Below are 12,184 nucleotides of genomic sequence, written 5' to 3'. Positions count from 1 at the left end.
TATGTAATATATAAAAAAAGCTTCATTTGATTTCACCTAAAGCAAACCACCAACAAAGGAGTATTTCAAGGTCCAATAAATGTATATTTCTTTACTGTGGGGTCTGGGACAGGTGCAGTCTTCTCTTCTTCTCCTACAAAGAGAACAGGAGCATAGAGAGAAGATGTCCAGCATTGTAGAATCATCCCTATTATCTTCAGTAATGGCCCCCTGGCCAAGTTACAGACAGCATAGCAGCGAGTTGGTGTCCTGCCGCAGTCACATAGCACTTCCAGGTCGCTGGATGACCCTTGATCTGGCTATGCTCTTTGGCGGGGTCATCAACCATGATAGGTGTCCATACCCTAGCAACCCCCGACAAGCCCAGCCCAAACTCTCCTAGGGTTAACACTCTAGCAGGTCCATGTCCAGGTCCATGAAGGGCTCATCTATGTAGCTGGCTATGGCACACAGAGAAGTCCTGTCTGAGCGCAGCAGCACTGACACGGTCTCATTCCAGTAGCTGAAGGGGATGCAGGAGCTCTGAGGGAGAGAACAAAACCGAGGGTTAGACTGGTGAAAGACAATTTCCCCAAGGAGGAGAAGGGGATATACATTCATGGTAAAAAAAATATTAAAAATCCTGACGTGAAACTTCTCTGCCCGCAAACATCTAGAACGCCTATTAAGAAGACCCCCAGTCTCCGGGCAAAGACAGATCAGATCAACTCACTTCCCCACATTTATCACCTTTCAATGCTGTTAGCTAGCTACATGCTCCTCTAACCCCTTACACTCGTGGAAATTGTCCTATATGGCTAGAGCCAAATTTAAATGTTTCTAACAAAATAACTATAAAAAGCATATGCATGACCATGGTAGCAACTGTTGGTTTTATGTGCATTTTACATTTACTGTACTTTTCTCAGCATTTGTCAATAACGAGATCTGAAAATACTATTGATACATTCAGTAACATATGAGAATTCATTGACATTTTGGAGTAGGTGCATGATAAGAAAAACCAATGACAAGGGTTTGAGTGAGAGGTCTAACTGGTGTCTCCAAGTGGCCACACACCTCTCCAAACTGGGCACAGTTCCTAAGCAATTTCAATGCACTTTTATCAAGGAAAGAGCCTTCAACTTTTTGGTGCTCTTTTTGAGCTCTCCGAGCTTTGCAATTGAGGAACTGAAGCAAGCACACTTCTACATTTCTGTTTGGAACACAGCTCCTGTGTCCCCACCATCACACAATCTAAAAATGTTCCATTCATTTGAAAGCTTGTTCTATTGCCAACATGGATAGTGAAGTTATAAAATACGATCTTACAGTGTTAGGCTTTCAAAAGACACTTCAGACAAACCGATTGTAATTTTGGTGCGCATAGAATGGAGTCATGAGTGCATTCAAGTGTGTGTTCGGTGGCTAATTTTCTTAACAATACGATGAAAATATGTTCATTCTGTTCAGTACAACCCAGGGCATGAAGCCATGTCATCCTTATAACTGTGGATCAAATGTAGCGACCATAAACATTGATACTGTAAATGACATGTTTTGACATATGGCTGTGGTTTTGACATATGGCTGTGGTTTTGACATATGGCTGTGGTTTTGACATATGGCTGTGGTTTTGACATATGGGTGTGGTTTGCTTGTATGACTTTGACATCAACGCAATGTTTATTATAATCCTCAACATCTCATCTTTCAGAACACATCAACTCCATTCGATTTACAGCATTTCCCTCATTCAGACAACAACAAATGTACAAAAGTAGCCTAATTAGCGGAAGGAATAGGGGCATCTTGTCGTGCACGGTGCTCAAATTTATAATGGCTGTCAGCAAAACCCATACAGCACTCAGAAGCGAAGAGCCTGAGCCCTGATGTCATGTATACTATGTTATTGTACAGCCACTGCATTCCAATTTTGGCACGGAGCAATGAAAACATCTGCCATTTTCGGGATGACGGTGTGTGACAGGAAAGGGCTACTTCGAAGCATTAAAAGATGTCAAGTTGAACATTGTTTGCACAACACCAGAAATGGTTTCTCATTTGAAAACGTATTTGTTTTTAATAAACAAAAAGGTGGTGGACTGCCTAATGAAAACATAGTATAAATGTATGGGGCTAGTTAATGACAGGCCGGCCAGTCTACAGGCTGCAAATAGATAGTAGAGCAGAGAAAGCAGGCTTGATCAGGTGGGCTAATAACATTCGTAGGAAAGATATTCTGAATGTAAAATATACTATTGGTGAGTTTGACGGTTTTTCCCTGTTTGGGACGGATCAGGCCAAGAAGAGTACACTCACGTTCTCCAGACAAGTGCTGTCCTTGTCCCTGTTGAGGTAGTGACGCTGCCAGAAGCGCAGCAGGTTGTGGAAGTTGTTGAGCAGGCAGCCGGGGAACTTCTCTGCATGCTCCTTCTCTCTCAGGGCTTTGAGATAGAAGGGCAGCTTGCCCCTCCTCCTGGCCAGCATCAGGACCACTAGGCTGGTGTTCAGACAGCTCACATTCTCCTGGGCAGGGCAGAGGGGGACAGGTGAGCACCACATGTGGGAGAAGAACAGCCTCAAACCCTCAGAAACTGGGGCTACATTAATCTTAAAAGAGCGGTACAAGGTGGTCTTGCTCTCGAAAACTCTAGGCGGCAGTCTGCCTTCTCCCTACAGTTTTCTGCTATTAGCTTTGCCCACGACTACCTCATGTGAACTACAACCCCAACACTGTGTTTTAACTTTTAAAAACGTCAATAATAATCATTGCTTACAATATGGCTTTTTGAAACATATGGTCCTTATCTTTCGTCAGAGAGAAATAATACTTCAAATACAGATCCATACAGCTACGGAGCCTCCATCTGACCAAACTACACTGTAGCAGTTACAGAACCATACAGCCACGAGTGCCTCCATCTGACCAAACTACACTTCCGCTACACTTCCTGAGTTGAGCCGAAACACCTGTGTGTAAGTGTATGCTAGATACAGTTGAAGTCGGAAGTTCACATACACCTTAGCCAAATACATTCAAACTGTTTTTCACAATTCCTGAAATTTAATACTAGTAAAAATTCCCTGTCTTAGGTCAGTTAGGATCACCACTTTATTTTAAGAATGTGAAATGTCAGAATAATAGTAGAGAGAATGATTTATTTCAGCTTTTATCTCTTTCATCACATTCCCAGTGGGTCAGAAGTGTACACTCAAATAGTATTTGGTAGCAGTGCCTTTAAAGCTTCCCACATTAAGTTGGGTGAATTTTGGCCCATTCCTCCTGACAGAGCTGGTGTAACTGAGTCAAGTTTGTAGGTCTCCTTGCTCGCACACGCCTTTTCAGTTCTGTCCACAAATGTTCTATAGGATTGAGGTCAGGGCTTTGTGATGGCCACTCCAATACCTTGACTTTGTTCTCCTTAAGCCATTTTTCCACAACTTTGGAAGTATGCTTGGGGTCATTGTCCATTTGGAAGACCCATTTGCGACCAAGTTTTAACTGATGTCTTGAGATGTTGCTTCAATATATCCACATAATTTTACTTCCTCATGATGCCATCTATTTTGTGAAGTGCACCAGTCCCTCCTGCAGCAAAGCACCCCCACAACATGATGCTGCCACCCCCTTGCTTCACGGTTGGTGTTCTTCGGCTTGCAAGCCTCCCCCTTTTTTCTCTGAACATAACGACGATCATTATGGCCAAACAATTATATTTTTGTTTCTTCAGACTAGAGGACATTTCTCCAAAAAGTACGATATTTGTCCCCATGTGCAGTTGCAAACTGTAGTCTGGCTTTTTTATGGCGGTTTTGGAGCAGTGACTTCTTCCTTGCTGAGCGGCCTAACAGGTTATGTCGATATAGGACTCGTTTTACTGTGGATATAGACACTTTTGTACCCGTTTCCTCCAGCATCTTCACAAGGTCCTTTGCTGTTGTTCTGGGATTGATTTGCACTTTTCGCACCAAAGTACGCTCATCTATAGGAGACAGAACGCGTCTCCTTCCTGAGCGGTATGATGGCTGTGTGGTCCCATGGTGTTTATACTTGCGTACTATCGTCTGTACAGATGAACGTGGTACCTTCAAGCATTTGGAAATTGCTCCCAAGGATGAACCAGACTTGTGGAGATCTAAATTCTGAAGTCTTGGCTGATTTCTTTTGATTTTCCCATGTTGTCAAGCAAAGAGGCACGGAGTTTGAAGGTAGGCCTTGAAATACATCCACAGGTACAACTCCAATTGACTCAAATTATGTCAATTAGCTTATCAGAAGCTTCTAAAGCCATGACATAACTTTCTTGAATTTTCCAAGCTGTTTAAAGGCACACTCAACTTAGTGTATGTAAACTTCTGACCCACTGGAATTGTGATACAGTGAATTATAAGTGAAATAATCTGGTTGGAAAACGTACTTGATGTCATGCACAAAGTAGATGTCCTAACCGACTTGCCAAAACTATAGTTTGTTAATTACAAGAAATGTGTGGAGTGATGGAAAAACAAGTTTTAATGACTCCAACCTAAGTGTATGTAAACTTCGACTTCAACTGTAGCTAATGAGCATAGGTGGTCGCGTCTTGTCTGTTTTCCGTAAACAAACGATGTAACATGGAGATATGGCCGTGTGGGAACACTAACCCTAACAAGGTGTATCAATTTAACCTTTTGTTCAAAATAATAATAATCTCACTGATATGAAAGATGAAGGTCTTTAAACTTCCAAAACTGTACCATGACGTGTTAATATTCAGATTGAGCAACGGGGTTTTAACAAAACTCCCACGTACAGAAGACGCCTTCGTCCTATGACTTATGTGTAATGTAATGTAACAGAGTCATGATCAAGGGCTCAAGGTTGTCCAATCCTAGCAAACATACTGGGAAACGTTATTCTTCTTTCTCATGGGCTGATGTGTGTGTGTGTGTGTGTGTGTGTGTGTGTGTGTGTGTGTGTGTCTGTGTGTTTTTTGGTGTTAGAGAGAAAGAGGGAGGAAAGACCTGTGTGAGAGTCTGCACGTTGATGATGTTGACCAGCCTGAAGAGGAAAGACAGTCTGTTCTCCACCTTGGCCAAGTAGGACAGCAGACAGCATTCAGACAGCACCTCCACCACTGCAGGACCACAGTCAGCAACAATTACATCATAAACAACACCTTTATAATGCAGTCAAGGCTTGAATTTATTCAAACATTGGCAGCTTGAGATCATACATCTGACCCGCTCTCATTGGTCTATTCACTTGCTATGGGAATGAGTGGGTGTTTACCTTTTCTGTCCTCTGTTTGGGTCTCGAAGTGGTCCAGGGAGAGAATGATGCAGCGCACCAGCATGTTGGAGTCTATCAGGGAACTGTTGATCTGGCTCATGAAGGTCTGGAACTGCAGCCGAGCCAAACAGAGGGATGGGACACCCAGCATTATAGAACACACACAACTCTGGGGACAATGAGGACTGACAGGGTTCTCTCACATTGTGGGGGGGTTGCTATTTACTAAGTGTTTCACCTTCACCTTGTTATCTGTGCTGACGTATATGTTGAACCTCTTGAAGGCGTCGATGTTGAACTTCATGAGTTCCCCCAGGAGGTCGAAGTAGCTCTGCAGGACATCTTTGGACTTACAGCCACTGTCTATGATGCAGAACAGCATGTTTTCTAGAAGCCCCCTCTTCAGCAGAAACATCTGGTCTGCATAGGAGGTGGCTCCACGGAGGAAACTCTCCACTGCTCTGGCCTGCCAGAACCTGAAGGAGGAGTCTGGAGGCTCCTTCTTCATGACAGTGAGGAGACGAGTGAGGAGACCTTTCTTCCCATCACACACTAGACTCCTGCAGGAGCACAAGGAGACAGGGAGAGGGCATTTGTGTGACACACAATATAGTATTTAATTTAAGTTCAGAGAACATAATGCCTCTTTTGCACTGTAGTGTGAAGTATTGAGGGTGGAGTTAATGATGGGAATAGATGATGGAACCAGATGATGCATACCTGTCTGTATTGACTAACGCCTCCACCTCTGGAATGTTGGCCTTCAGAGAGATGGCACTCAGCTCGTTCAGCTCCTGACTGTTTAGAAGCAGGTACTTGTTCCTGAAATAAATGAAATGTTGTGTGTTAAATTCAAGTGAAGCTAGCAGGGAACTTTCAGTCAGACTGTTTGAAAGTTACTCACTCATGGTGGTCGCTGAAGCTCTGGAGAAGCCTCAGAAACTGGATCTTGAAGGATATTTCCTAAGGGAAGGACAGAATCAGAGTGATTAACATTACAATGTTTATAACACTGCAATGGTAATATGAACCCAGAGCAAGGATCCCCAAAAAATTTACAGTGATAGCGGAGTTTGAGAGGAGTGCACTGCTTACAGGACTGCAATCACAGTTCTCATTCTGGCCATGCACCACATGATTGGATAAGGTGTACTTCCTCCAGATTAGCTTGTCAAACAAGTTGTTGAGACCTGGGATCAGACGGAACTCTGCTAGCATCTTGTGTACCTGAAGAAACATAATGGTCAAATAAATGCAAACAGACAGGAGTGGCTACTCCTACGAGAGCCCTGCATTGGGTGAGTTATCTGTTTTGGCCCCTAGCCCCTCACCTGGTTCCTATGACTACCCATAAGCAGCACACAGAGCACGTACAGCACCTCCACCTTGTACATGATCTCATGGACAATCTTCATGGACTGGGGCAAGCGGTGCATGAGAGTACTGGTGGCCAACGAACTCTCGTCTGACGACTCTGTGGAGGAGGCATAATAGAATGACAAAGATGTAATGAGATGTTCATAGATCGACAGAGGTACAAGGGTAGGTGGCAGAAAGGTCTTCACGAAATGGATCCGGGGATTTCCCACTGAGACCCGATTATGCATAAATATATTTTTTTTAATATAGAGACCCATTCCAAACAGACCAGAGGACAACTAGACCTGTTCCATATAGACCTCGTCGGATCCAGACCCGTTCTGAACAGAGTGTGGTAAGCAGCAGAAAAGTCATTTTTTAACCTACTTTATTACCCGGAGATGATAAAGCGTGAGGAGTGAGAGAGAGATGCCGATCTGCCAGGCAGGGGGGGGGGGGGGGGGGGCGTACCATGGGGAGCACGGGGAGCAGGGAGGGAGCGACAGCAACCAAGCTGATTCGCGCTAGAGTAGATAGTTGCCATAGCTAGGTTATTTATCATCCAATATGATTATGTAGTACCGGTCTTGACTGCATCAAACTGGGAGAAGCTAGTTAAGCTAGCTAAAGGCTAATTGAGGATGCAGTGCATGCACTTTCTGATCTGACAGTTACAAATCACAACAACTCCATTTAGAATATTAAGTAGCAGCCTACCTGTTGGCTCTTGGTCGATGTAGCCTATCTTGACTAGACATCTCCTAACTTTTGCCACACACGGCGCCTCTATGACTGTAGCCTAATGCCGCTTTGATTACTTATGATTGGTCAACAACAAGCTACACGCGCCACACTCCACTCTCTGTATAGTACTATAAATAAGCATTTCATAAAGAGAATGGTTAGACCTTTTCAATGATAACTGACGTTTAAGGCAGTGGTACAGAGCAGAGGAGAGGCTGCTGACCTGTGCTGGTGTGCTCAGCCTGCTCCATGGCCATCTGCATGAGGGCGTCCAGCACCAAGGCGTTGTCAAGCCACGTATACCAGTCCTCCACCTCCTGCAGGAAGTTAGACGCCCCCGTGGCCTCAGACACCTTTCTGGTGGCCAGCTTACACAGGCGCTCGATGAAGCCCGGGATGTTTAGGAGGGTCACTGGGAACAAGGAGGCAGCAGAGTGGGCTCATTCAAAGATCATGTACTCTCCTACAGTTTTAGGTTAAGGGCTGAGAAAACTTTTGGACAGATTAAGGGCATCAAATCAAATAAGTACTACAAATCAACAGATTAATGAAACAAATCCTTCAACAAGACCCAATGATAGGGTAATTGATCTAAAGAAAAAGGTAATTTCTCCACTGTGTTTCTATATCCCTGTCCTACCTTGGTTGACCTCTGCACATGAGAGGCTAGAGTCTTGTTTCTGCTGGGCATTCTTGGCCAGCAGGGTGTGTTTTTCATCATTCCCCACGTCGGGTTCTGAGACTGTGACAGAGAGGATGCGGCAGAAGTTAGCCAGCTGCTGCTGGTCAAAGCTCTGGACCAGACCAGACAGGTTAGCAATCCCTTCCAACTGGATCATCGCCTGTGGCAGAAAGAGGACCAACATATGGGTCACCATTGGCAATAAGATGACCATGGGATATAAAATCTCCACCCAGCGCAAACCCACAAACTCTCTCGAGGTGAGCAATATTGTAAAAGATTTTGATGTGAAGTTCTTCTGACCTTCTTGACTCCGAGAATATCCTCGATTAAAGTGGCAGTCTGTAGAAAAGTCTTCTTATTCGTCATCAAGGTAAAGAGAAACAGGACAAAGTAGTCTCTGGCTGCAAGGCTCTTTGTTACCCCTTCCTTCTGAGAAAATTAGGGGAGAGATTTAATGATTAATGAATGTTTATATTAAAAGGGCAGACGTTATTCCTTTTTTTAACGAAGTGATGTTCTGCGGCAAGTGTACTTACACATATGCAGCAGTTGTAAAGAACACTAAGGCAGTCATTGACCAAGTCATCATTCACTGCAGGGACAAAACATAATGAATGTACTTTATTCTCCCGGATAGTCACCAGTTGAAGTATCCTGGGGTAAGGAATGTTTTGGGGATTTTCAAGTCCCTCAGTTGAGACCTGATCCCCCATTTAAGCTGGGCTGAAGTGCATTTGGGTATACCTTTTTTTACACACTCATGAATATCAATGTTCCCCTATGTGAAAAGCGCAGCCTTTGAGGTTATATCAGACCTAAACATATCACACCTGACTTTTTCTACTTACTTTTAAGTTTCTTCTTTTGCATAGTGAGTGTAGGCCTCATCAAGATCTCTACAAGCAGCTTTTATTGGAGGAAAAAGAAGCAGCAATGAACAAACTTCATATCCCACCTGATAATATCTCAGAAGGCACTGATACACAAAGACACTGCAGGATGAGGTAACATGGTTGATTCAAGACATACAAACAGGTAACTGATATGTTTCCACCACAACACAGAACATAGGAGTAACAAGCGCATAATAAACCGCATGTTAACTTACATCGACTCCACCAAAGAGGTCAAAGGTGTATGTGACGGGAAAGGTTGATTCCTGAGCACTCTTCCTGTCTTCTGTGACAAAAGACATCGCCTCCATGGAAAGTAGGGATGATAGTTCCTGTTATGAAGAACTGATAATTAGGCCTAGTCTTAATCTTAGAGTAAATGGCCCAAAATCAGCAAGGTTAAAGCCTAGGAGCTTTACTGATGTAGTGGTGTGTATACTATGTGGGTACCTTTAGTACACTGTGTGTGTAGGAGAGGTCACTGTTGGGATGGCTGCTTTCATGGAGCTCCTGCAGCAGCTCGGGGATACTGTGCCATTTGGCCTGCTTATCCCTCTCCTGGAGAAGAGCCTCTGGGAGCTGGAACAATGAATTAATGGTCAATACAGGAAATATACATGGACAGCTTAGAAAATGTATCCAGTATGTTACGATGTCAAAAGAACACTGACAGTTGATCATTTTACCCTACCCTCTGCACACCCATACAACCTCAAATCAGATTAAATAAGTCTAGGTCTTCGATGTTGGTGCCAAATAAACACATCCTCTCCTAATTCCAGTTGCAGATGCTGTCTCTTGGCACCAGTTAAGTCGGAAGTTATTTCAAATCATGCCCAACTGAAATCCATCACAAATGGAACACAATACATAACTTTCAGTTCTCATAGCTCAATTATTACAAATGAGGCTCAAACTTCCATTTCAGACTTTTTATTGGAATCAGTGGAGCAACACATAGGCCTTTGGGGCAAGTTGGCAGTGAGTTGAATAGGTCACTTTTCACCACAATGGAATTCGATGGGCTGGGTGTCTGAAAGGAGAATTCTAGAGCTAAGTGCTTTTCATGTCAAATATACAATTCAAGGAGAGTTAAAAATCACCACCACAGAATTCTGCAAATCAGATCATGACTCTGTACTCCTGCTTCCTGTATACAAGCTGAAGGTCAAACAGGAAGTAACCATGAGAAATGGTCATCAGAATCAGAAATTATGCTTCAGGACTGCTTTGCTAGCGCTGATTGGAATATGTGCAGAGACTCAGTCAATCAAGTCAACGAGCTAACCACGTCCGTCACTGGCTTCATTAGGCAATGCATCAGAGCGACGTTGCCCCCAAAGTAAAGGTTTGCTGCTTTCCCAATCAAAAACCCTGGATCAACACAGAGGTTGGCACTAAGAGAAAGGACAGGGCTACCGCACAGTTCTATCACAGACAACCCAGATGCTAGGGCTGAGGACAGGAACAAGATGTCATGCTACGACATCAGCAGATTCATCAAACGAGCAAAAGGACAATATAGGAATAAGGTGGAATCATATTACACATGCTCCAATGCCCACAGCATGTGGCAGGGATTACAAATGAAGACCCAGCTGTGATCTGCCCAAAAATGCCTCTACCAGATGAACTCAATGCATTTCATGTATTGACAATAACACCGTGCGTGAGGGCCCCCACTGAGGACTGGGTCCATTGAGGACTGAGGACTGGGTGACACTCGCAAGGCAGTAGGGCCGGACGGTATTCTAGGGTGTGTTCTAAGAGCATGCGCAGAACAGCTGGCCGACATTTTCAACCTCTCCCTGTCCAATCTGTAATCTTAAACTGACCCAAGAACTCTAAGGCTTCATGCAACAATGACTACCACCCTGTAGCACTCACATCTGCAATCATGAAGTGCTTTGAAAGGCTGGTTACGGCAGATATCAAGTCCATCACACCCTATACCTACTCAAATTTGCATACTGACCCAACAGATCCATAGACGACGCAATCTCAATTGCACTCACCCACCTAGATAAGAAGAATATGTACACTATATATACACAAACGTATGTGGACACCCCTTCAAATTTTAGCTATTTTGGCAATTTCAGCCACACCAGTTACTAAAATCGGGCACACAGCCATGCAATCTCCATAAACTTTGGCAGTAGAATGGCCTTACTGAAGAGCTCAGTGACTTTCAACGTGTCACCATCATAGGATGCCACCTTTCCAACAAGTCAATTCGTCAAATTTCTGCCCTGTTAGAGCTGTCCCAGTCAACTGTAAGTGCTGTTATACGTGCCCAGTCACAGTCCACAAATGGGCGTGGCTGGTATCGTCACGTAATCACCCGTGCTGTTCATCCAGTATAAACCCACATTATTATTAGCCCTAGTTAGATAGATGGAAGAAACAGCCTGTCTGAATACAATGTAATGGTTTACTCCCACTCTGCTGATGAAACCCATAACCAAACTAAGGGCATTAGCTAGTAGTGCACACTTTCAGTTGAGGAAACCCATGTTGACGTTAGCCAGCTAATATAACATTGAGTAATATAGCTAGCTAGAGATGCCAATTGCATGTATAAATGCGAACAAACAAACCAAAGACGTTAAGCTAGCTAATAGTTAGCTAAAACGGGCATCCTGGATCAACAAAAGAGTTAGCTAGCTAGTGCAGGCTACATGGAGGTTCTCAGCTGGCACTGTGTAACTGGTTCACGGTGTATATTCCAACTTTGTCATGTAAATGAACACATTATTTTGGAACACAGCCATCTAATGTTAGCCACCTAACCAGCAAGACAGGCAAACAGCTACTTCATCCAGGCATCCAGTGTGTGCCTGTACTGTAGCTAGCTAGTTACTGTACTACTAGCTCTCTGCAGGGTTGCAAATGCAGGTCCCAGGCTTAATTGAGTCTTGCTCCCCCTTTTCAGATCGTTTCATTGTCAAGACATGGCACTAGTTGTGTCTTACCTGTGTCCCTCGGCTGAAACCCCGGCCAACGATCTGACTATGTCTGATCTTTGCAATAATATTTCCATTACGAACACTTCGTTTTCCTCCAGTCCAAGGGGACTCCAACCCCAGAAGCGTCGCCATTGTTTGTTATCCCTGAACTGTTCCAAGCAGGAAGATTTAGCTAGCTAGATCTCATAAGATTCCACAGTCACAAGGTCAAAATTGGCTACAATTTGTTTGTGTTAATTCAAGGTTAGGGCTAGGCATAAATTAGCGGTTAGATTTTAAG

The 12,184-nt window shown here is 43.9% G+C and overlaps 1 protein-coding gene across 2 annotated transcripts; it reads right to left on the bottom strand.

The window, feature by feature from the left end:
* Positions 1-167: 167 nt before the first annotated feature.
* On the bottom strand, positions 168-12,177 carry LOC139371253 (short transient receptor potential channel 4-associated protein-like). Of its 2 annotated transcripts, XM_071111509.1 has the most exons (17): positions 11,911-12,177; positions 9,386-9,514; positions 9,151-9,267; positions 8,891-8,948; positions 8,579-8,634; positions 8,343-8,471; positions 7,998-8,199; positions 7,581-7,769; positions 6,586-6,728; positions 6,350-6,481; positions 6,159-6,217; positions 5,975-6,076; positions 5,499-5,814; positions 5,255-5,366; positions 4,987-5,099; positions 2,302-2,508; positions 168-522 (listed from the first exon to the last, which is right to left on the bottom strand). In XM_071111509.1, exons 1-17 carry the CDS (start codon positions 12,034-12,036, stop codon positions 385-387), a joined length of 2,328 nt encoding a protein of 775 aa, XP_070967610.1. In that variant the 5' UTR covers positions 12,037-12,177; the 3' UTR covers positions 168-384. The 2 variants fall into 2 exon arrangements, with proteins under 2 accessions (XP_070967610.1, XP_070967611.1); XM_071111510.1 differs by lacking the exons at positions 8,891-8,948; positions 9,151-9,267; positions 9,386-9,514; positions 11,911-12,177 and having other exon boundaries at positions 8,343-8,468; positions 8,579-8,635.
* Between the last annotated feature and the right edge of the window lie 7 nt (positions 12,178-12,184).

Source organism: Oncorhynchus clarkii, chromosome 17, assembly GCF_045791955.1.
Source record: "Oncorhynchus clarkii lewisi isolate Uvic-CL-2024 chromosome 17, UVic_Ocla_1.0, whole genome shotgun sequence".
Taxonomy (NCBI): domain Eukaryota; kingdom Metazoa; phylum Chordata; class Actinopteri; order Salmoniformes; family Salmonidae; genus Oncorhynchus; species Oncorhynchus clarkii.
Note: the sequence above shows the minus strand (reverse complement) of the source record. Positions and strands in the feature narration are given on the sequence as shown.

Excerpts from the sequence above, each read along its gene's own strand:
- LOC139371253 (XM_071111509.1), bottom strand. The coding sequence starts at position 12,036 with ATGGCGACGCTTCTGGGGTTGGAGTCCCCTTGGACTGGAGGAAAACGA. Across the intron at positions 8,949-9,150 it reads ACCTCTTTGGTGGAGTCGAT|CTGCTTGTAGAGATCTTGAT; the intron begins GTAAGTTAACAT and ends CTCCAATAAAAG. Across the intron at positions 6,218-6,349 it reads AGAACTGTGATTGCAGTCCT|GAAATATCCTTCAAGATCCA; the intron begins GTAAGCAGTGCA and ends TCCTTCCCTTAG.